The sequence below is a fragment of the Carassius auratus genome, chromosome 22 (genome assembly GCF_003368295.1).
Source record: "Carassius auratus strain Wakin chromosome 22, ASM336829v1, whole genome shotgun sequence".
NCBI lineage: Eukaryota > Metazoa > Chordata > Actinopteri > Cypriniformes > Cyprinidae > Carassius > Carassius auratus.
Window position 1 is genome coordinate 22691836 of NC_039264.1, and position 23969 is coordinate 22715804.

A 23969-nucleotide genomic window follows, 5' to 3' on the forward strand; every position below is an offset into this window, starting at 1 on the left:
CGAGAGCTCTCTGACCCTGCTTAGAGAGCAACGCAGCTACAACGTTCGAGGCCAAGAAAAATAGTAAGAACACTGTTAAAATAGTTCATGTGACAACAGTGGTATAACCGTAATTTTATGAAGCTATGAGAATACATTTTGTGTGCAAAGAAAACAAAAATAATTACTTTTTTTGTTGTTGTTGTTGTTGTTTGCATTTTTCTATTTGAATAGATGTGTTTTTCATTGAAGGTTCTATTATCAGTATAAGACTATATAGAATTAAATATGTAACATGTCAATTATTATTATTTAAAAATATAGTTTTCTTTACTTTAAAAATAAACAGCTTTTCCATATTTGTTTATTTATTTAGCTTAATCTGGTCTCCATCTTTCCTTCTCTCCTTCACACACTTTGGAAATCCTGACACACTTTAGATGGAGATGCCCCTGGCAGAGTCATTTTAATAGATAATCCTTTAAAATGTAATTAGGGTAAACGTCACTGCTTCATTTAAGTATTTAAACACATATGAAAGCAAGTTCGTGTGTTCTTTCTTTCTTTTTTGTCTGTCTTTCTTTCCATCTCTCAAATCCTCTTCACTATGTGCTCTCAATCTCTCTCTGTATTTTTCTGCGTCCTCTCCTTCTCTTTCACCAGTTCATGGAGGGAAGGGGGTAAGGTTCACCCATAGTGAAGACGTGTACCCAGAGAAGGGTACGTTCATGTGGGGCCCGGTGCTCCTGACGACCAACAACCAATCAGTGATCCACCCAAATCAGATCATGCACCTCCCATTCCAACGGGCCAATCGCATGCCCCACAACCACCCAAATGTTTCCCCAGAAAGGGCCTTGCATGTATGAGTACCTGGGAAGAACATGCTGTATGTTCACATACATTGGTCTGAAATGTATCTTGACGCTACAGCAGCAAGAAAGCCCAGGATGAAGTGTGTTTTGAATGGCAGTGAATGAGGAATGCACACACTTCTGCAGTGTGAGAGGCGCATGTGTGCACTGCGGATGACGAGCCACGAGTGAGAGACCGTGACGAAACGTGACTTTCCGAGCACTGAACCACATTGTCTAATGTAGATGTGACATTCATTTCGACTGACTCGGCTTGCCCGCATGCAGGGTCTGTTCTGCTGCTCAGCGCGATCTTCCCTCTCGACCACGCAACGTGGTTTCCCTCCCTTAGGCTCAGTCTAACAAGACAACCCTCCCTCAGCCAATCAGAGTTTGTTCCTGAGGTCAGGTGATGAGCTTTCTGTCAGTGGAGGTCAGTGAGGTTTGAGATGCCCGAGTCTATTTTACTTGATTTGATTATTAGGTTAAAGATGTATTATTTTCAAAGACATAAGACACAAAAGGACATTTTGTTTTTTGATTACAATACATTTGATTAATATTACAATACAACATTTGAAAATCTGAAATATGAGGGTGCAACAAATCAAAAAAATGACAAAATCACCTTTAAAGTTGTCCAAAAGACGTTCTTAGCAATGCATATTACTAATCAAACATTTAGTTTTGATATATTTACAGTAGGAAATTTACTAAATGTCTTCATGAAACATGATCTTTCAGTAATGTCCTAATGATTATTGGCATTAAAGAAAAAATCGATCATTTTCACCCATATGATACATTTTTGGCTATTGCTACAAATACACCCCAGCTACTTAAGGTCCAGAGTCACAAATATATATTATTTTACTCACTTTATTTTTGTTTTGTTGACTTTCGTGGTGAAATACGACCTGGACATTTCTTGACGGGTTTCGTGACATTTACCCAGTTGCTCTTTGGTTGGAAGTAATCATAAAATGCTACGTCGACAGCGTCAGCATTACCATTAGTTCAAGCTTTTTCAGATCCCTGCTTGCTCAGACGGTTCTGCTCTGAGGAAACTGCATTATCAGCCTGTTTCTCTGACAAGCGCACACATATAACAGATGCCGAAAGAAAAGCATCTATTTTTTTTATTATTACTATTTGATTGCAGCTCACCTAGATTCTGTGGAAAGATCTAGCCATTTAATTCGCTTTCAGCTAAGTGACTTCATCAGAGGCATCATTAATCAAAGGTGTTTATAAAAAAGAAAGCAAATAACTTACAATCATAAATGCATAAGATTTGTTTGTAAATATCATCCATACTTTAGGACAAAGGACTCAGCACTTTCCATGAGTGTGAATGAATGGAGATGTGTGGGAATGGATGTGGTTTTCCGCATGTACCTGCTTGCATTTAAAACCAAGTGAAAGACAGATGTTCTCCTTGTCTTCTCCTTCCTATGAATGACTGGACCAACGGACTGCACTCCCCCTTCCCCATCATGGTTATAAACCCTTCATGAGACACCAGAAATGAAGTGTGAGCACAGATGGTACACTCATGCTAATCTGAGGAAACACACTTCTCTCTGTATCGTAAACAGTTTGTTGCAGAAGAATCCTGTGAGGCATTACTTTATTTCGGTTGTCTGTGTATTGTGAGCTGATTTCATTGATTATTTCAGGTCATGGCAGATTGTTAACAGTTCATGTAGACATGAGTTTGCTAACTTGCTATTTTTTGTTAGCTGTAAAAAGTTGTTAGCGATGTACACGGACAGCGGAATAAAGTGTTCCCAATTTTGTGCCTGAACAAGCCTCACAAATTCAGATCAGAGATGTGTTGCAAGGATCACTTGTTCAGTCATTTTCAGAGCTTATTTGGATCCTGCGCAGTGCTATACGATTTTCTTTTTAAGTTCGTTAATGTATCACCCCAAATAAGTGAAGTCAATTTGTTAATCTCACTGCTTTTTGAATTTTTGAAATGGAAATTAGCGGCTGTCAAAATTCTGTGCAGAATGAAATTCACATTTGAACTCGATCGATACAATAATATGCTCTGAATTTGTATTTAAGAAGTGTTCCAACATAGAAGACCAGCTTGAAAATCTCTTCGTATTATTAATGATCTCTCAAGCCAGGTTCAACGCCATTACTGTTTAAACGTTTTTGTCATCCAATCAGTTTAAAGCATGCATTGCCTCTGTATGACTCTGCGGTAACTGAATTCATAGAGGAAGTTATTAGAAGTTCCTTTGAGCCATACCGATGCAAAGACAGCTATGGAGTCTTGACTTGTCTCGTCTTGTCTGCAGGTACTGGTGTTGATGATGCAGTTGGAGAGGTGTCTATCCATGTGGAGATCTTCACTCATCCAAATACTGGAGAGCACAAAGTCACAGTGAAGGGTACGTATTGTTTCTTGATGTGCAACTGAAGCCTGTTGTTTGCATTCCTCCTTGAGCGTAAATTTTGAACAAAGTAATTGCATCAGGTTGGGTACAAAAGTTATTTTGAAGAAGCCTCAATGACTTTAAAACCCTGGTGTCTTTAAGGTTCTTCCAAGAATCTCCAGGTTGCATCTTGTAAGTTCTTTTGAGAACCTTTTTCAAAAATGTCTCAACTCTTTGCTGCAGAGATTAATTCTAACCTATCCTGAGACTCAGCTTCCTGAAACATTCTAGCGGTCCTGAAGACCTAATTTGTTCAGGTGTGTTTGATTATGATTGGACCTAAACTCTGCAAGAAAGTGGACCTGAAGGGCCATAGTTGAGAAACCCTGGGTTTCTCGAGGTTCTCCTTGTGTGCCAATCTTGGTAGCTCAATTTTTGCAGGGGGAATGTAAAAATGATGAGGGTACATGAGGGTTCCTCAGAATGGAACACTGGCCGAACCCTCTAGAAAACCAATGGCAATTGGACAGTGATGTTCTTATGGGTTCCATTTTCTAAGTTCTTTCGAGAATTTAAAGGGTGGTCCTCCTAGAGGTTCCCCAATGATTCTTCAAGTTTGCTGATCTTAACAACCACAAATGGTTTGCAGTGTAATGGGAAAAATGTTACACTGTTAAAAAGAAAATGTATGCAAGGCTCTACTTTGGTTCCTTAGATCACCACACTGGAGACACTTCTGGAAAACCTCTAGGAGGCATTGTTAAGTGCCTCAAAACATTTCCAACATGGGACGACTCATTGACATTCTGTAGAGTTCTTGCATATACTTAAGGTTTCCATTTTATAAGTTCGTTGCAGAACTTGGCTTTCTCAAAGGGTGAATTGAAATTCTTGAATAACTGGCATACTTCTTACATTATAATTGGTATTTCCTAGTGCATATGACAAATAGTAAATAATTGTAAATAATTTTTTACACATCTCAGGGACAATTTCATATCACTAAAGGTAAATGCCTCCCATAACATAAGTCCACATGACACCAATGCTCTGCTCTAGAAGTTTTGGGATGTAGTGCAGAATGTGGGCTGTTATTATGGTGACTTTCTATTGGTCCTTAAGAAATCGTTTGAATATACTAATTCGCTGCTTGAGAAACATTTCTGATAATTATCAATGATAATTAAAAGCAGCTGTGCTGTTTTACCAAAAACAGTTTTCAGTATTGATAATAACAAGAACTAATAGTAATAACTGATCACAAATAATTTTTAACAAATAAATTCAGCCTTCTTTAAATAAATAAATGAATAAATAAATAAAAATTCTTATTTCAAACATTTGATTGTCAGGGTGTATATAAAATAACGCATGTGATCTAAATAGCAAATTAAGTTTTTATTAGGTTATCAGGCCTACATATCACTTTCCTAATCATGGCACTTGAAAGCGAAAGTCTAATCGTATTTTACTTTTTTGAATTATAATTTTTTTTTGTACACATTTTCTCAGACACGTGAAATTACAGAAGAAAGTCTGGATAGACGTTTACAAACAGTCACTGTTATCTTATATTGTGAGAAATAATGTAAATTAGATTAAGAAATTTGAAAAGGCCAATAGTTTGCATCCCTAAAAAAATTATCGTTTATAATTTTTTTTATTATTGTAAACAGTTGACAAATATTGCTGAATTGTATCATCGTGTTTAGCTACTTACATCTTACCTCGTCAGCTCGCTTTCAAGTGGCGCACAGCTCAGCTCCATGACCATTAAATCCCGCCTTCAAACGTTTCAAACATTTTGATATTGACAAACACTTTTGAACTGCTGCAGTGAGCCAGAGCGTGCTAAATTAATTTGAATGTTTGACTCAAGTGGGCCACGCCACAAGGTCCATTCATCCGGGCCGATGTAGGGATATAGACAATGTACATTTATTATAATTAATTCTTATATATATATAAAACGTGTTTTTGCATTTTCTTCTGAGAATGGAGGGTTTTTATAGAATGGTGGTCTAAGGAACCCCAAATGGTCTCTCAGGTAGCTTCATTTCTGCAGCGTAATAGGATGCAAGTGAAGGGAAGTTGAACAGCTCAATGTAATTTTCTCTTAGTGGTGGCTGCGAATGACCTGCGGTGGCAGACTTCTGGGATTTTCCGGCCCTTCGTAGAGGTCTACATCATTGGCCCCCATCTCAGTGATAAGAAAAGAAAGTATGCCACCAAGTCCAAGAACAACAGCTGGGCTCCCAAATACAATGAGACCTTTACATTGTGAGTGACATGCACTTGCATTTTAGTTTCTGCATACCACATTTTACGCAACATTTCCTGTTTAAAACACAATCCTGCTTCTTTTTCAAAGCACACTGAGTAACGAAGTGGGTCCGGAGTGCTATGAGCTGCAGGTGTGCGTGAAAGACTACTGCTTTGCACGAGAGGACCGCACTGTTGGCATGGCAGTACTGCAGCTGAAGGACGTAGCACCACGGGGTAGCGTAGCATGCTGGCTACCGCTAGGTAAACGCATTCACATGGACGAAACCGGCCTGACCGTACTACGAATCCTGTCCCAGCGCAACAACGACGACGTCGCGAAAGAATTCGTCAAGCTTAAATCCGACCAGCGCTCTGCTGAGGAGGGGCGGAGCTAAGACCAGGATGACGCTAGTGAGGCGTGGTAACTTTGATGTAAACACTGCCCCCTGATGTTCAGATGTTGCACTAGCACATAGAAAAAAATACACAAGACGTATTTATCTTGGTTCTTCACTTTAATGACCAACCGTTTACACGACAAAGCAGTTATATATTTGTATTCAGTGCACTGCCATTAGAATTGCCAGGAAGGGCTTGTTTAACAAGCACAGGATATTGTATCTCTTAAATACTTGATATTTGTGATGTCTTTGATTTTTCATATTTGAAGACAAAAGCTTGCCAGTAGGTACAACACATATTTATCGATTTATTCCGAAAAACATTAATATATATATATATATATATATATATATATATAATATTTTGTCAATCATTCCTGCACCCTTCGAAGGGTGTCTTAATGTCAGGGTCCCGTTTGTCCACTTTGTCCAGTTCAGCCCTTAATAGGGACCAAACCCCCTTATGGGTCAGACTTTAATGTTATGCAATCGTTTAGAAGCACAAGTAAACGACGAAAAAAAACAGACCTACAACCAAACACACCTCTGAAAGCAGAGTGGTTGCTTTTTCATGCAGTAAGAAAATGTGTGACATTATTTTTAAGGGGGCGCCACTCGCAGGAAATCCAACGAATTCTACTTACTGTACAAATACAAGATACTTCGATGCGTCGCACATCTAGATTCAATCGCAGGGCCACCTCTGTCCTGTCTTTTGTGTGTTTTGCGATCCGAGTACGAGTGCCTGTGCGGTTCACCCAGTGTTTGTCAGTGGCATGAGTAGGCACTACGGTTTATAAACCACGATGTATAGATTGACAAACACTGCTTGTGTTAGAGACACCAGAGCTGCCTGTTTCAGTGAAATTTCACTTTATAACCTCACGTTTATATGTCATACCGCTTCAGACCATTCCACGCAAAATGGGCCTCTTTTTCCCCACTCACTAGATTCTCACTTTAAAAGAATCACAGACGTCGAGAATCGCTCCTATAGAGTTTCATAGTAAGCGCTGATGAATCCTGCCATTTTACTGCCAAACCATCCATCATATCAGAAAAGCACAAGAGATATGCGTTATAATGTGGGTTAAACACTATATATCCATTCATTCCCTACGCTAAACCGTGCAATGGATCTACTTGCAAAAATCAGAGGTGAAGTTATCTAGATAGAGTCGCTTGTTAAAAAGTTAGCAATGAAGCACCTTGCGCTACAGCCATTTCACTCTATTATGTCTCTGAAAATAGTCTATGCATCTGTTCTAGGAGTTATAAGTGATCAACAGCCTTGGATTGTTTACGTCGTGAACGCTCTGCGCGAACCGCAGCTGCAAACTTCCCTGTCGTTTTGTTTTTCAGCCTGAATCCTTTCATGGTGAGTGTTGTGATATTGAACACTAGGGTTCTGCCGCAGGAAATGGCGTTAATGAATGTTGAATTGACTGCAGAGTGGAAAATAGAATCTGCTTTAATTTGGACGGTAGGATTTCAGATATTAAAGCCGTGTGTTGCTGTCTGTGAATAATAATATTACAGGATACAGTCGCGAGCATGTAAAACAAGACGAAGCACATGCAGACACAAGTGCACACGGATCCCAGTAACTGGACATGCACCCAAACAGTGACTCCTTGCCTGTAAATAAGAAGCAGTGCATGTTGGGAAAGATTCTTCTTTGTGCCAGCATGCATCTTTGATGTGATATTCAACTGTTGTCTTGATTTGTCATTTATTTTGGGTATTATTTTCTATTTTCGGAAGGCTTGTGAATATATAAATATGTATTACTGATGTGTAGTGGTACAGAGTTATTATTAGCATGGGAGATTTTTTTATACAAAGATGTTTCTAATTTTCGTTTTTCTAAATATGATCGTTCTTATCGGGGATGGAGGTAAAACGGATGCCAGCCTTGGTTTGTTTCTACTTCCAATAAATGGTTAAAGAAAATGCAACGTGTAATGGATTTTGTTGTTGTTGTTTGTTAAATACAGTTTATATTTTATATATAGATATATTTTTTTTTTAAATGACAAATTATGTTTAAAAAATATATATATATATATACTGAAGGTTCATCAAGGCAGAATGGTATTTTATTTAGCTTGACATGTACGTTAAAAATCTTTCCATTTCAAATGGGTGTTCTTGAAAGAGAGAGAAATTCTTGGAACATGATTCTACTTTTAAAATGTGCCTAATATTAGCATGCCATACACAAAGTGCCCAGAGAACATTTTAAGGTGATGTTGTAAGGGAACAAAGGCAATGCATTTCAGGAGGCAAAGGAACAGCCGCATTCAGACTCTGCGCAGGAAGGAGATCTTGAGGGACTCTGGGATCTCCAGCTGGGCGGCACTGGCTGGCGGTGGAGGCAGATAAGGGAAGGTGACGGGGAACACGCGTCTGACGTCCATCAGGAGCTGTGGAGGTTGCCCCTCAGAACGCCCCTTCAGCAGCCCCTGGGAAACCACTGTCACTGCTGGACCAAACACTGCTGTGATGTTGTTTTAGGATTGAATGCTTTTGCTCTTACCTGTACGATCCGGATGAAATTGAGCGTCACTCGCTCCTCAAGGTCACTCTGAGGTGTATAGAGGCTTAAAATCTTCACCACCTGCAACATGTTTAAAATGCAAATACAGTTAGCATGCCAACATAAATATGTGTGGATATATTATTTAGCATATAAGTATTGAAATTAAAACTAAAATTTAATTTTGTACATATACATGCGCATACACACTCCTACATATATATATATATATATATATATGTGTGTGTGTGTGTGTGTGTGTGTGATTTAACATTTAAAATAATTTAACTATAAAATATTTACATAATAAATTATATATACACAAATTATATATAATTCTATCTATATTATATAATTATAATAATGTTAATAGAAAATAAAATTACAAAGTGTATATTTAAACTAATTTAGGATAAAAGTCAAATTCTGATTCTATTTATGTTATTTATATTTTGTTATAGAAAATAAAGTTACAAATGTGTGTATTTAAAGTAAATTAATTTAGGATAAAGGATCATGCTTTGTAAATATCTTTTTATATTTTTTGTATATTGTAATTTCATGTAAGTTAAGTATATTGTATATTACATTATATATGTGTACACATATAATGAAAGTTATAAATGATATATGTTATAAACTAAGGCTTATCAAAAAAAAAAAATTCTAGAATCCAATCCATTAAATATATATATATATATATATATATATATATAAATATATATAATATAAAAATATATATATATGTATGTATGTGTGTGTGTATATATATATATATATATATATATATATATATATATATATATATATATACATACATACATATACATATACAATTTATGTAATGTTATATATAATTGTAGTGTAGTGTACACATAAACACATAAAAAACATTTAATATAATTTGTTAATAATACATTTACCTATAAAATAATTTATATATACACAATTTATATCTAATTTCATTTATATTATATTTAATTTGATGATTACAGGAAGTACATTTATAAATATGTAGATTTAAAATAAATTACTTGTAAATAAAGTAAATTGTATTTTTCTACAAGCTGTGTATATTGTATTATTTTATATATGTCTTTAAATATATTATAACAACGGTTATAAATGGTATAATATGTATTATAAACTAAGGTTTACCGAGGCAAAAAATAATAATAATAATATTCAATATCATTTAATTCATACATTAAAATATATACAACATTTTTATAATAAAAAAAGAATTTTGCTTCTAATAATAAAAAATTAAAAAGATTTGATTTTGCCTGACATGTAACTGTTATGAGAGGTATGCCACCTGCTGGTTGGACAGTTCATTGCAGGCTTGGACCATGGCTTGTCCATCAGCTTCCGTCTTCTTGCTCATCTGAAGGAGCTGTGCTGCCTGTATTAGCGGCTCCAGCGCGGTCACAGCGCCCCCTGTCTGCAGCGAACGACTGCGCAGCCACTCCTCCAGCAGACTCACATTATACCTAAAATACACGGATATAACTATTCAGTTGAAGGCACTGGAGCAGCTGTGTGAGTAACCGAAGCGAGAGCGGTTCTGACCGGATCTGCAGGCCGCGGTTCCAGCAGCACATGTCCTTGCGCAGCAGCAGGCTGTTGAGGGTGGAGGCGGCCAGCAGGTACATGAGCTGATGGAAGGCCTGCTCCTGCAGGGCCGAGGGCAGATCCTGACGGGACAGGGCTGTGTGCAGCGCCGACAGCTCCCTCAGGACCGCTGACATAGTCGCTCCCTCCGTACTGCCTGGAGGTCGGGGGTCAGATCCCGCACGCTTACGACCGCCACTCAGCTTCACTGAGGATCCAGCCAGACCAGGGATGGTCTCACTTTCAAGCATCGCTGGGACTATAGTTAAGAGAAGGGTACACAAGCATATATGTAATATATATATATGTATATTTACACACACTGCCAGGTCTTAGTGTCAGTATCACTGTACCGATGATGGGTTGCAGGCGACTCTCGGAGATGGACAGCAGCTGCTGATAGGCCTGAATACACAGATCACTGAGCGCCCGGACAGAGTCCTGCACGTCCGTCACCAGAGGAACCAGCTCCTCTGAGCCCCTCACGTCCTGCAGGAGAAGAGGCATATTTCAATCCGAAGTCATTATTTCTGCGTGCGAAATAAAGTAAGAGCTGGCGTTCACATGTGTGACCTGTGAGTGCTGCTGGAGCAGGTCTTTGAGCAGGTAAGCGTTCTTCAGCCACACAGCCGTCACGTCCAGATCACTGCCGTGTTTCTACAACATGAATCACACAACAATCATGTCTTAACATCTACTCTATACACATCGAACATCTTTCCCAGATGCAGATTAAAATTTGCTCTGGCCTTTACGCATTCTTAAAGGGATAGTTCACCCCAAAAATTAAAATTAGCCCATGATTAACTCACCCTCAAGCTATCCTAGGTCTTAATGACTTCATTCTTTCAGATAAATACAATCAGAGTTATATTACAAATGTCCTGCTCTTTCAAGATTTATAATGGCGGTGAATGGGTGTTGAGATTTTAAAGTCCAAAAAAAGTGCATCCATCCATCATAAAGTATACTCAATACGGTTCCAGGGGTTAATAAAGGCCTTCTGAAGTGAAGTAATGAGTTTGTGAATGAAAAATATGAATGTTTAATACTTTATCAACTGTAATCTCTAGGAAGCTAGAGATAACGGTTTATAAAGTTTAAAAAGAAAAAAAATTCGTATACAAATGCATCGTTTTACTTCAGAAGGCCTTTATTAACCCCCTGGATTCATGTAGAGCACTTTTTATAATGGATGTATGCATTTTCTTGGGCTTCAAAATCTCAACCCCTGTTCACTGCCATTATAAAACTTGGAAGAGCCAGGACATTTTTTAATATAACTCTGATTAGTTTCGTCTGAAAGACGAAAGTCATATAGACTTAAGATGGCTTGAGTAAATTATGGGTTAATTTTTCATTTTTGGGTGAACTATCTCTTTAATTTTGAACTTTCTTTCAGAATTTTACAACTTAACCTATGACGTAACTCATTAACAATAAGGTGACTAATTATACATTGTAAAAACATGATTAAATCAGCTACACAGCTGAAATAATACAAATTGTAACTGTGAAAATTAATGTGTTCATTTCTAAGCTTCATATTTCTTTTTTTAAAGGGATAGTTCACCCAAAAATGAAAGTTCTGTCATTAGTTACTCACCCTCATGTCGTCCCAAAACCCTAAAGCCTTTGTTCATCTTCAGAACACAAATTAAGATATTTTGATGAAATCCCAGAGCACCCGGCATTGTGTTCCTTACTACGTTTCTGGACCTGGGAACATTGCAGTTGTATTACTGTCTGTGAAGGGTCAGAAAGCTCTTGGATTTCATCAGAAATATCTTAATTTGTATTCTGAAGATGAACAAAGGTCTTACGGGTTTGGAACAACATGAGGGTGAGTCATTTATTTATATATTTTTTGGGTGAACCCTTTAGATTAAATCCTTTATACACTGGCTTCATACACTTCCACTTTATTACTGTGATTACCATTTTTGAGAATCAATTTAGATCTACATTTAGTCATTTAGCAGACGCTTCGATCCGAATGAGGCCAATGGAAGCAATCAAAATCAACAAAAGAGCAATGTTAGTCGTTCACCTTCAGGGCTGTTTTAATGGCGCTCACAGCTGCGCTGAGGAACCCCTTCACCCGCGTCTGATCGCCGCTGCAGTCCGCCTGCCGTACACACAGAAACAGAACCCGAGCCACCAGTCCAGGGGGCAAAGACAAGACACCTTCCGCCCTCACGTCTGCAGCAGAGAAACAGTCAGTCCTCTCAGTCCGCAGGAATTACAGTCTCAAAACTGAACACCACGTGTGGTGTGGTGCTGACCTGTTATGAGGTGTTTGATCAGCTTGCTCTCATCTTTCTTCCTGCACTCCAGCAGTCCTGTGAGCATCTGGCTCTTCTGAGGGGGGTCCTGGGACGCAGCTACGGCCACACCTGAGCATTACATACATTTTCAACATTATAGCTATTGTATGATAATTTGAAACTTATAACAAACTTCTTTCTGAAATGTTTTGCTTGAGAAGTGCGTTTGTGCTACTTTTCATTAAAATTAAAAAAATATATATTTATTTAATTATAAACTGTAATGGCGTTCATATATTTTGAAGAAAATTATTTTATATTATTTTTAAAGAAAAACATATATATACATTTATTAAGCAAGGAAACATTCAATTGATCAAAAGTGACAGCAAAGACGCTTATAATGATACAAAATATTTCTATTTCAAATAAAAAAATATATTTTGGGCTTCCTTTAAATTCTGGGGGGGGGGGGTTATAATGGGATCCACAGAAATACCAAGCAGCAAAACTGATTTTATCATTAATAATAATATGAAATGTGTCTTGAGCAGCAAATCAGAGTGATTTCTGAAAGATCATGTGACACCAAAGGCTGGAGTAATGATGCTGAAAATACCGCTTTCCATTACAGGAATAAATTACATTTTTACATACATTGAAAAAAAAAACATTCCTTATAATGGAAAGTTCTTCACACAAATGTAAAAATGGCTCTTTTAAAAAGTGTTCAATGAAAGGTTCTTTTGGGAACCAAAACTGGTTACTCCATGGCATCACCTTTCATTTTTTAAGAGTGTATTTTAGGCATCCAAATATGTTTTGGACCTACACCGACCTGCATAAGACAGGATTCTCCTGAGGCTCACGGTGTGTTTCAGTTCCTTGAGTTCTCGTCGCAAGCGGACGCATTCCTGCTCTCGAACCACCACCAGCTCTGTTAGGTCCTTCGTAAACACACAGAAAGAAGCAAAAATGAAAAAGTAACAAAATACAAAGATCAGTAAATGGTAAGCTCAAATGGAGCAGGTACATTTATCTCAGGGTCTCCAGGTGTATCCCTGTCTTGAGCCTGCTGGAGTTTGATCCTGAGATCTGATATCTCCTGCTCCCACTGCGCTCTCTGAGACAGCAGCTGCCTCTCTAGGAACCTGATGCATGTAACATAAGTCATTTATGAATTCCAGAGTATCAATCTGATGCACGTGAGGTGAGCGGAAAGAAACTGACTTGTTGGCCACCCGTACAGCGTCGTAAGCGTATCGGAGATCCTCCCCCTTCATTCTGTCAGCGGTGTCCTTCGCAACGCCCATGTCCTCCATCAGGATGTTCTGCAGGTAAACATTTTCATTTAGCATGCGGTGAGAGACACATGTCTAGTTTGGATTGAAACACTAACCAGAGGTTGCTCATCTCTCCAGGGTCTCCTGTCGGTGGGCGATGTCACGCTGATCCTCCGGACCTCCTCGGGTGAAGGGAAGACGGGCGAGCTGGAGAACGGTGTGGTGACGGGCGAAGGAGGCTCCAAAGACACAGCCGAATCTGTTCGTCTGTGTCCACGTGACCGCTGAACACCCACATATATTCACATGTATATTAATACTACTAACAATATTACTATTAAATACCGTATTTTTCGGACTATAAGTCGCACCTGAGTATAAGTCGCATCAGTCCAAAAATACGTCATGACGAGGAAAAAAACTTATAAGTCGCACTGGACTATAAGTCGCATTTATTTAGAACCGAGAGAAAACATTACCATCTACAGCCGCGAGAGGGCGCTCTATGTCTTCAGTGTTGACTACAGGAGCACTGAGGTGCACAGAGCGCCCTCTCACGGCTTTAGATGGTAATGTTTTCTCTTGGTTCATTTCTCTTGGTTCACTTATCTCGGTTCATGTCAAATACATTTTGATAAATAAGTCGCACCTGACTATAAGTCGCAGGACCAGCCAAACTATGAAAAAAAGTGCGACTTATAGTCCGGAAAATACGGTACTTGTGTATTCATATTTCGTAAACAAATGCAACTCTTTTTGGATGTTGCATTCCAAATTCACACGGCCTCGGAAATCTGTGATATGGAAACGTTGTCTTGAAAGATCATTTTCAGTACAGATGTACCTCATTGGATGTAAATACGCTCATGTCCCTCAGGTTGTCGTATCTTTGCTCCAGTCTTGTGAACTCTCTCAGTAAACTCTGGTATCTCCTCCTCTCTTCTTCCAGCTCTGCTCGCACTGATGCATCTGCATGATCCACAGTCTGTTGACGCTTCTCTGAGACATACAGACACGCAAACACTTTCATTAGTGTCTTCGTATTTATTGTGTGCCTTTAAATCCATTCAAATCAGTCTTAGTCGGCCATCTCATTCATTTATTAAACAATACACGAGTTGAGATGGGGAAAATTGACACTGTGGCAGACACACGATTCACCCTCCAGAGCTTTTTCCTGATCTTGTAAACGAATGGCCAGATCATCCCTCTCTTTCTCCAAAGAGCCTCTCTCAACTCGGAGAGCTTGGATTTCCTAGAGTAAACAGGGAGTAAACAAACAAAACTAGCATGTGTCAACAGAACCAGCTGCCTTGCAGGAAAAGAAAGTTCAGGAAAATAAAGTGGCTGATGTTAGCCATATTTATTATGTCACACCTGTGTAAGCTGGAGGATCTCTTGAGCGGCTTTCTCCTCAGCTCTCCTCCTGTCCTCCTCCTGTTTGTCTGTGAGTGAAGGAGCAGTCTCTGCGTTCTCCTGCAGCTGGATCTGGAGCTTGAGGAGGCTGGACCGCAGCTGTTCCAGCTCACAGCTGTGAGCTTCTCGCTCGGACTGAAGAGTCTCCCTCAGAGACGCACTCTCTCTCGCCTGAGAGGAGAGAGCACAGACGATTCACAATATACAACACTATTTAACAATTCAAATATTGCCAGTGTTGGAGGTAATCCATTACAAGTAATGGGAGTTACGTAATCAGATTACTTTTTGAAGTAAATAGTAAAGTAACGCATTACTTTTTAGATTTACAGGAAAATACCAGAGTTACTTTTTCGAATAAGTAACACTATTGACTTTGTTTTTCCATTTATTGACTGACAGCTCTTCTGTCCCCATTTTTTGCAAACCTGCAAAAAATCAACTTATCCTTGTCCTTAACCATTGTCTTTGCTACTGACCTTTGACAATCCAATTCAACCATACTAATAAGCAAAAATGACTTATAGATTAATGATTTATAGATAAATATTCTTTTTTTTTTTTTTTTTTTTGCTTAAGAGTGTTTAACTTTCTTCTCCTGCATCCCATTCCTCATGCAATCCAGAATGGCAGCACAATTCTTTGTGTTTTGTGATTCTTTGTGAATTTATATTTCCTTCAGCCTGAGGGTCATTCATTTCACTTTTGGTGTGAAAGAGCCATTTGGTTTAAGGGAGTAACACAATATTGTAATGCATTACTTTTAATAGTAACTTTTCCCTACACTGAACATTACTTACATCGTGACAAGTAACTTAAATAAGATTAAATAAATAACTTAATACATTTTTTTGGTGTGTGTGTGTGGGGGGGGGTGGGGTTCTCTTAGGCAACCATAAATTAACCACGGTATTGCTACATTAACCATAGTTTAACCAGGGTATTCAACATAGTAAAACTGTGGTAAAAATAAATAAATAAACCAAAAAAAAAATTAATAAACACATTAAAACCATGGTTAATTTTAATAAAGGTATTACAGAATTGTGAACATTCCAACTAAACAGCGATGCTTTCACCTGTTGGTCGGCTCGGCGCTGCAGCTGCATGAGTTTGACCTCCATGCCTTTGTTGAGTTCTCTGTATTTCTCCACGGATCGAGCCTCAGCACGCAGGCGCAACAGCTCTTTCCGCGCCGCTCGCCTGCGCGCGCAGCACTGCATGAGCACCACTGCAGCTCTGACGCGTCTGAAACTGCACCGGGCCAGCCAGCCTCTCACCCGCGCCTGCAGGCACACCACCGCCCGCTCTGTCAGCATCTAGAGAGAGACAGTTATAAAACAAAGTGCACGGGTAAAGTAATAGTGTTTACATTAGACAACAACATTCATACATATGCACTCTGTAAACTACTAATTTACTGAATGTAAAGGTAAAATGTCAAGTTGGCATAACCAAAAATGTCCCCTGTTCTATCAAATACATGTTAAGATTCATTTGAAGAACATTTTTAAGCTTAAAGTCTATCAGATTGTGTCCTTATGTTAACTTGAGCTATTGTATTCTATGACAAATGTACATCCTAAGAGAGCAAATTCTTCTTATGCTACTGAAAACAACATATGGACCAAATAAATAAATAAATCCTACAGACTCAAACACTTGACGCATGAAAAAAGGGTAAAAATTGTATAATTTTAAAAGTGAAATAAACGTATTCTGACAACACACAGTTATTGCACATGACAAAACAATATACACAACACTGGCAGAAGGTGAACCATATTAATAATTTATGAGTGGATGATGGGAAAAGGGAAAGTGCAACTGAACAAAGACTTTTAGCATAGAGTAGACCTTATAGTCCTCAGAAAACAGGCACATCAACCGCTTTTCCTGATAGTTTGAGTTTTTGTTTCATTGTTTTTGTTGTTCATCAGCTGGAAATACGTACACATTCTGAAAGTGATTCCGACAATATTGTTTCTCTGTGCCTTTATCGTTATAGTGGTGGTGTGGACTCTGCTATTCTTTAATATTGAGAACGATTTTTAGAACTAGGCCTGTATCTTTATCATTATGTTTATAGTTATCGTCCTTGGAATGAACAGGCCTTTAGAACTTCAAGATTTCAAAGTAAACCAAAAGACTAGAATCAAGGAAATCTTTGGCTTTTTTTGTCAGGATTTAGGTGTATGGTCAAACATTCTGGGAAATGTACCTGTAACTTTATTTGTATTTTTATAACTATACCGAGACACACAGCTAGCACTTTACCTGTCTATAAACCCGACGAGCCTGAGTGCCTCTGATGAAGGCCTGGATTTTGATGGTGGCCTCTCTGATGGTGAGATAAAGCTGTCGCACAGCCAGCATGCGGTATGTTTTCTGGATGATTAAAGCGGCACGTGTGTAACGGAGGCTCCACGCCAACCTAATGGTTAGGGAACATTATATGCAATTATACAAAAACACCCATTAGAAAAAACCTACTCAACCAGAATAGGACCTAAATAGCATACAGCACATAGAGTGCCCTCTAGGTAACACTTTAACTCACCTTCGGGCCAGGGTTCCTCTGATGTACCGCTGCAGGATGAATGTTGCCCACCGGAGCCGTTGATAATGCCTATGCTGCAGCCATCCTCTGACCCAGCTTTGGATCAAAACTCCTGCTGCATGCAGCCGATCCCCTCTCAGCTTCTCCAGTACTGCAACCTGTCCCGCCCGGAAGAAGACCTTGGTCTTGCCAAAGCAGTACTGCTCTGGATCAGGGATGAGATCAGGAAGGGCACTCTGGCAGGAACGGCGCACATCATCTTTAGAAACAGAACCACGTAGCAGCACCTGATAACGAGTGTAGAATTCCTCGTATGTCCACCTGGAGTACAGACGAGGGAGTCAGGGATGGAAGAGGGAACTGAATTGAGAGACCTATAGAAGAGTACTTGCCTGGAGGGGTAGCCTGCGGCACTGATTCGGATAGTCTCTAAGACTCCACATGCTCGCAATTGCTGCACTGCTCGCTTGGGATCAAATCTTATACAGAGAGATGAGAGGTTATTCAAACTCAGATATACGTGAACATAAATTACATTTGATTTATTCTCTTACAGAAATGGCTTTTTGAGGTCATTGGACTTTATGCAGCGGACATAATGCGGTGTGGTGCTGTTCAAGGTGTCCATTAAAAGTTGCAGGGATTGACGAAACTAGACACACAAAGACAGAAAATGTAAGAAAAGGTAGGAATCTAAGACCTTAAGAGTCAAAGAGTACCATAATGCTCCCTGCACAATAGACAATTTTAGATTTGAGGCTTGTCGTAAATGATTTTTTGTTTGTTAGCTTGTTTGTGCTTATGATTATTTAACTGCTCCTGATTGAGACGATTGAGACTCAAATCATAAATATCAAACATTTTGTTTTTCTCCATTTGTTTTTCTTCTCTTGTCAAGTTTGATCTTGTGAGTCTTCGTGAGATCTCATGTCACTGTGAAATTGTTCCTACAATCGACAAGTGTGCGGTCTGGTTGCATCGTCTAGTGCAGGGGTGCCCAAACTCGGTCCTGGAGGGGCTGTGTCCTGCGGACACACCTACTGGGAAGTTTCTAGTATGCCTAGTAAGAGCTTGATTAGCTGGTTCAGTTGTGTCTAATTGGGGTTGTACCTAAACTCTGCAGGACATCGGACCTCCAGGACCGAGTTTGGGCACCCCTGGTCTTGTGTGTGTGTTCAGAGGATTATAAGGCTACGGTCTCCCATGGTTTTAAAATGGTTTAGGATTTGAAAATCGTCTAGTGTGCAGACAGCATTAGATGGACTTGAGCATGACTGGTTAATCAAGAGTTTTCTTAAGGCAGGAACCAGGAGAAGCAGCTCACCTGAAAGCCCACAGTTAATTTGTGCTCTCGTTGAGCTCTCTTCCCCGAACGTATGCTTCCGTTTGCAAGAGAGGAGTTTGGGAGGGATCCACCTGCTGACTCCTTCTGAAACAACTCGGCAACTAGTTCTGACTGTGAAGGGTACAAGCAGTCGTGAGGAGGCAGAGTGAGTACAAATCGAAACTCTTCAACAGCCAAGGCTTGAACGATTCAAACAATACCTGACTAGCTCTCAGTATATTGATAGGCTCCTCAAATACAGTGTCTCGGTTCTTGTCTAAAAAGCCGTCACACTCGTACTGGACCTAATTCAAAAAGCCAGCAATAATATCAAACACTGAAAGGTTTGGCGCCATTATTTGGGGAATTTATGTTTTCTGACCATATCAGCAAAATGCACAATGATGAAGGCAGAGTTGGACATGCGTGGTTTACGAAAGTGAGGGCTGTGGTTCAGGTGCTTGTCGTATAGCTTCCGAGCCCAGTTCTCATCTGAGCCTTTAGGCATCTAGAACAGAGCGATATTGGGTTATACACCTTGATGGCATTATAAGAGGAACTACAGCCCAAATTACCAAATGTAGATTCCTTACTCTACATTCTTCGTCCAGAAGATCAAGTAGGCCCAGCTGGCCTTCAATGAGCAAAATGCATGGCTGGTTATCGCTGAACTCAATACGGTTCCAGGGAAGTTCCTCTCGCAGATACTCCTCCTGCTCCAGCTGAAACACGTGCTGACGAGGACAAAAAGCATATACCAAATACTTAAAGCTGCACTCGGCATCTTGCAGAAGAACATTGTAGCCGGAGCTACTTCTCTCTGTTTATGTCTATGAGAATCACGCAGGTACTGGGCTACTCTGCAGCCATTCCACCAGTACCAGTCTGAATATAAAAACTTATAGCTGAACCATAGTGACAGCAGGTTATGGTAAGGGTCAGCTAACGATAAGTCATGATTCTGAAAAGCTTGGTGTGACCCTAATCCTCTTTCTCCCAGAAATGTCCTGGCCAGGATTTCTAAACTGCCAAAAATGTCCAGGTTTTGGCTTTGTTTTCCTATTGTTTTCATATTTGTTGGGGATAATAGGCATGTATAAATTAAAGCAGCACTGCACAGACCGATCGGTGTATGACATCAAGAGTGATGTCACAGAGAGTGATTCGAAAGCAAAAGGAGCATCTGCTCTCTAATGGCTCATGAGGTCTGAGCATCGTTGAACACACCTTATGAGTGAAAAGTAGTGTGCAGGAACCCATCATGTGTTTCAGAAGGAATTGGAATGTCAATAGGAAAAAACAGACGTTTTAGGCAATTTAGAAACCCCAGCCACTACATGTCCAAGAAAAAGAGGCGTATGGTCACCCTACTAAGGTTGAGCAACCCTTCAAGGAGCAACCCTTCAAGGACTAAGTCACTCTTCATTAGAAAGAAGATGTTACACACCCATGCACACAAATCCCAATATCTTTTTGTTGGAAACTTACCCTGTTGAACTGCTGTTGGAGTTTCTCATTTGCGTAGTTAATACAGAATTGCTCAAAACTATTCCTGTCAAAAGTCTCAAACCTATAAACGATCAAAGAAGAGATTGACCAAACAATCCTACATGTACATGTTACATTTGTTACACACAAAATAACTCTTACCCATAGATATCAAGAACTCCTATGAAAGATTTGGGCTGTTCCCGGTGCGCTCTTAAGGATGAGTTGAGCCTCTGCACTGTCCAAGTGAACAGTTGCTCATACACATGCTTAGCCAGAGCATCCCTTGCTTCATTAGCCTGCTGACCTGTAATGGGCTTCACAAGCATTTCCCCACCCACTGCCAGTCGCCTGTGGCATAGCCACTGAGCCATCTGAGCACCTTCCACCCCTAAAAGCTTGGAAAAGATGGCCAAGGAACGGTCGTTGACCTGCCAGTATGATGGATAAGAAATGATATCCATATTAGCAAATGCTACTTGTTAAAAAATTAGCACTGCTTCTGTTCTTCATCTATACAGACAACAAATCTAACTCAGAAATGTGCTAAACAATAGGAAGTGGTGCTTGTACATCAATGTAGCTGCGGTCCCCTCCACGGCCACTGGCTTGTATGTTGATATTCCCCAGATGAAGAATAGCTGCCAGTATACGAAATATCTCCATCTGCTGGTCAGGTTGCACTCCTGTTGGGGTGAACCACAAGTTTTGCAAACAGTCTGTTGTGTTGTTTCGGAGGAATATATGGAATTTATTTGGCTTACCGAGAATAGTAAATGCATTTCTTGTCCGCTCTAGCTCAACCGCATCATCTGTGCCATAAATGTGCACCTCTTGTCCTTGGTTGGTGTAATGAAAGTTCTCTGTAGAATCTAGCGAGATGCAGTAGCGCATAGTGTAACTGAACAAAAATGTCCAACAAAAATAAACATGTTTTCAAGACATAGGTTTAGACTTTACCAAGTTTAAGTGTCCTGAACTCTGGCAAATCCCTGGAAGCACAAAGCTGGTAGAAGATGTGGTAGTTTCTCTCTTGAGCTGCCTGTTTGTTTTATGAAACAAAATTGATCTCAATAACAGAACTTGGCCACTGAATCTGAACAATATGAAAACTGTATGATTGAGCAAGCACCTGAAAGACAACTCTTGATTTCTCCAACAAGTAGGTCCTCATGTTTGCCCCAATTATGTCCCCTCTACGTCCAAATCCTATCTCAATATACTTTCCAAAACGACTGCTGTTGTCGTTTCTGGTTGTTTTTGCATTACCAATTGCCTGCAAGGATTGAAATGTTACAAACAGCCTCCTCCTACTTTACCAAAAAGGTCAGAAATCGAGTTTCAGTACCTCCATGATGGGATTTGATGCCAGCACTTTCTCCTCCACACTGGTCTGCTGGGCCGCACCACCCACGACAGCAAAGTAACGCATGGTGAACTTAGCAGATACAGTTTTACCTGAGCCTGATTCTCCACTGATTATGATCGATTGGTTTTTCTCCTCTCTGTTATAATGATAAACCCATATGTTTTAGTTAAAGTGATGTAATTCAGAATCAGAGTGAATTTCTCTGCAGTGTACTATCATAGTAGAGTGTTGGTAATACCGTGATACTTCGATATTTAAATATTATTTAAATGGCTCTTCAAGTAATTCTCAGAATACCATGGTATTTCCATGGTACATGTCCAAAAACATGGTACTACTTTGCAAGTGAACTGATCTTGTTATTTGGTTATTCTTGACCTGATCATAGTTCGGTATGCCTCTTCAGCCACAGAAAAAATGTGCGGCTCCATATCAGCCATGTTTTGGCCGCTGTAAGCGTCGATCACTTCCTCTCCATAAATGGGCAGCTGTTCATATGGATTTAACGCCACCAACACAATCCCTATTAAATATGAAAAGTTGTCTAATTGAAGTTAATATATCCCTAAAATAAATCTGCTTTACAAATATGCCATAATTTTCAGTGCATAATTTACATTTCAATAAACCCAGTGCTTGGTAAATGTTCTTTACAGTAGCCAATATAACAATGAGTGAGGTGATTTACATTTTTGTGTTTTGAACTTTAAACCCATTAAAATAGAGGTGATTGGGCAATGGCTGTAAACTTGCTACTGTTGAATTGAACTCACCGCAGTAAGTGTAAATGCTACTGTAGTCGAGAAAGCGCACACGCAAGTTATGAAGTACTGCTGGCTCATGGAGGAAGGTTAGAGCTGTGAGGTCATTCTCTCCCTCCAAAATATCGGGGTTACCTAGAGGAGGAAGACCCTCTGGAGGCAACACTGGATACTCTATCTCCTTGTTTAGAAATAATGAAATAGTATATAAATGGTTTGTACCTATATAAATGAAATTTATATCAGGCTATACACCTGAAAATTATGAAAAACATTTTGTCTTCATACATTTCGAACACTGTTTGATTAGTGGTTAGTGCGACAGGTTAGTGGTTTCAAATCAGAATTATATGTGTGTAAGTGTCGTACTCTGCCATCAGTGAGTCGGATTCGTATGTGCTGGTCTCCGGGACGGTAGTCTTGAAGCAGCTGGGCAGACACCCACACAGCTTCTGGGTCTGGGACCCACACACATGCCCCCTGAGAGACAACAGAAACAGCAACTGTACTAATAATAATCATAATCAACAGTATGGGGGAAGTCCAAAAAAATAGTTGTATTTGATCCTGATCCCCTGCTGAATTTGTAATTGATATTACTCAAGCTCTCAAATCAGGATCTCAAAAACAGTTCAGAAATGAATTGGGAACAATGTGCTTCGTGCACCTAAACTAGCTTTTCGAGATCGTCAGGACTCCTAGAAATATCCATTGCCATTGACATTATAGGAGCAAGACTGGACATGGCATTCTACAGACTTGATTATGATTATGTCTCAAGATATGGATACCAAGGATATTGATTCAGTATTTTGTATGTTACACAACCGGCTCATGTGCCTGAGTAATCGCCGGTCCCACCCCAGTGACACTCTTTCTCCTCCATCAGCATAAATACACTCAGCGCATCATTAAACATTAACACCAGCCGGTCTCCTCTGACAGTGAAAATAATACAGATGCAGAAGCACTAAAAAAACTATTAATATATCTATCTATGCATAACACTAAATAAAAACAACCACTCAACCAACCAACCAACCTATCTATCTATCTATCTATCTATCTATCTATCTATCTATCATGACATCCAATGGAGTTACAAAAAATATATAGCTTCTAAAAGTTATCATACGCACTTACCTTTGTGTAGAGCTCTGTGGTTGCCATCTGGCAAGAAAGTTAATTTCTACTTTGACAGCTAAAAGGAGACCTCACTACAACTTCAGCTGTTCTTTTCATTTGTGTCTCGCAGCGAGTGACTGGCCCCGTGCCCTTTGGTCTGTTAGAGATTCAGGCATCATAACCGTAATGGTAGGTTAACAGTTAATCCTTCAGCTAAGAGAGGGACATTTAAAACAGCTCTGGATCCTAGCAGCTTAAAGTAGTGCAAACAAGTGGATAGAAAATAAATGATAGCACTAACGAAAATGTATAGCCTGAATGCACTGTAAATCAC

At 39.5% G+C, this 23969-nt stretch overlaps 2 protein-coding genes across 8 annotated transcripts in view; one reads left to right on the forward strand and one right to left on the reverse strand.

The window, feature by feature from the left end:
- The window catches only part of LOC113040026 (protein unc-13 homolog A-like), a 28340-nt gene extending 22138 nt beyond the window's left edge, over positions 1–6202 (forward strand). For 4 of the 7 annotated variants that reach the window (XM_026198226.1, XM_026198228.1, XM_026198227.1 and 1 more), the window contains 4 exons: positions 643–699; positions 3146–3238; positions 5344–5503; positions 5595–6202. In XM_026198226.1, coding sequence (XP_026054011.1) covers positions 643–699; positions 3146–3238; positions 5344–5503; positions 5595–5883 — 599 coding nt within the window. In that variant the 3' untranslated portion in view covers positions 5884–6202. The remainder of the gene's footprint in view (positions 1–642; positions 700–3145; positions 3239–5343; positions 5504–5594) is intronic. The other 3 variants (XM_026198230.1, XM_026198231.1, XM_026198232.1) reach the window with 2 other exon arrangements.
- A 54-nt stretch (positions 6203–6256) lies between these two features.
- On the reverse strand, positions 6257–23914 carry LOC113040045 (unconventional myosin-Vb). Its single transcript, XM_026198269.1, has 35 exons — positions 23654–23914; positions 22880–22990; positions 22523–22691; positions 22128–22272; positions 21729–21885; positions 21513–21656; positions 21341–21422; positions 21145–21252; positions 20954–21066; positions 20543–20811; positions 20381–20462; positions 19486–19626; positions 19275–19400; positions 19114–19197; positions 18893–19024; positions 18123–18220; positions 17961–18047; positions 17569–17889; positions 17286–17442; positions 16088–16327; positions 14970–15179; positions 14754–14847; positions 14437–14591; positions 13709–13876; positions 13540–13640; positions 13343–13460; positions 13148–13256; positions 12328–12438; positions 12093–12244; positions 10616–10699; positions 10396–10531; positions 10001–10301; positions 9747–9921; positions 8429–8509; positions 6257–8354 (listed from the first exon to the last, which is right to left on the reverse strand). Exons 1-35 carry the CDS (start codon positions 23678–23680, stop codon positions 8193–8195), a joined length of 4950 nt encoding a protein of 1649 aa, XP_026054054.1. The 5' UTR covers positions 23681–23914; the 3' UTR covers positions 6257–8192.
- Positions 23915–23969: the final 55 nt, after the last annotated feature.

Excerpts from the sequence above, each read along its gene's own strand:
- LOC113040045 (XM_026198269.1), bottom strand. The coding sequence starts at position 23,680 with ATGGCAACCACAGAGCTCTACACAAAG. Across the intron at positions 21,067-21,144 it reads AAATGCATTTACTATTCTCG|GAGTGCAACCTGACCAGCAG; the intron begins GTAAGCCAAATA and ends TCACCCCAACAG. Across the intron at positions 10,700-12,092 it reads CCATTAAAACAGCCCTGAAG|AAACACGGCAGTGATCTGGA; the intron begins GTGAACGACTAA and ends TTCATGTTGTAG.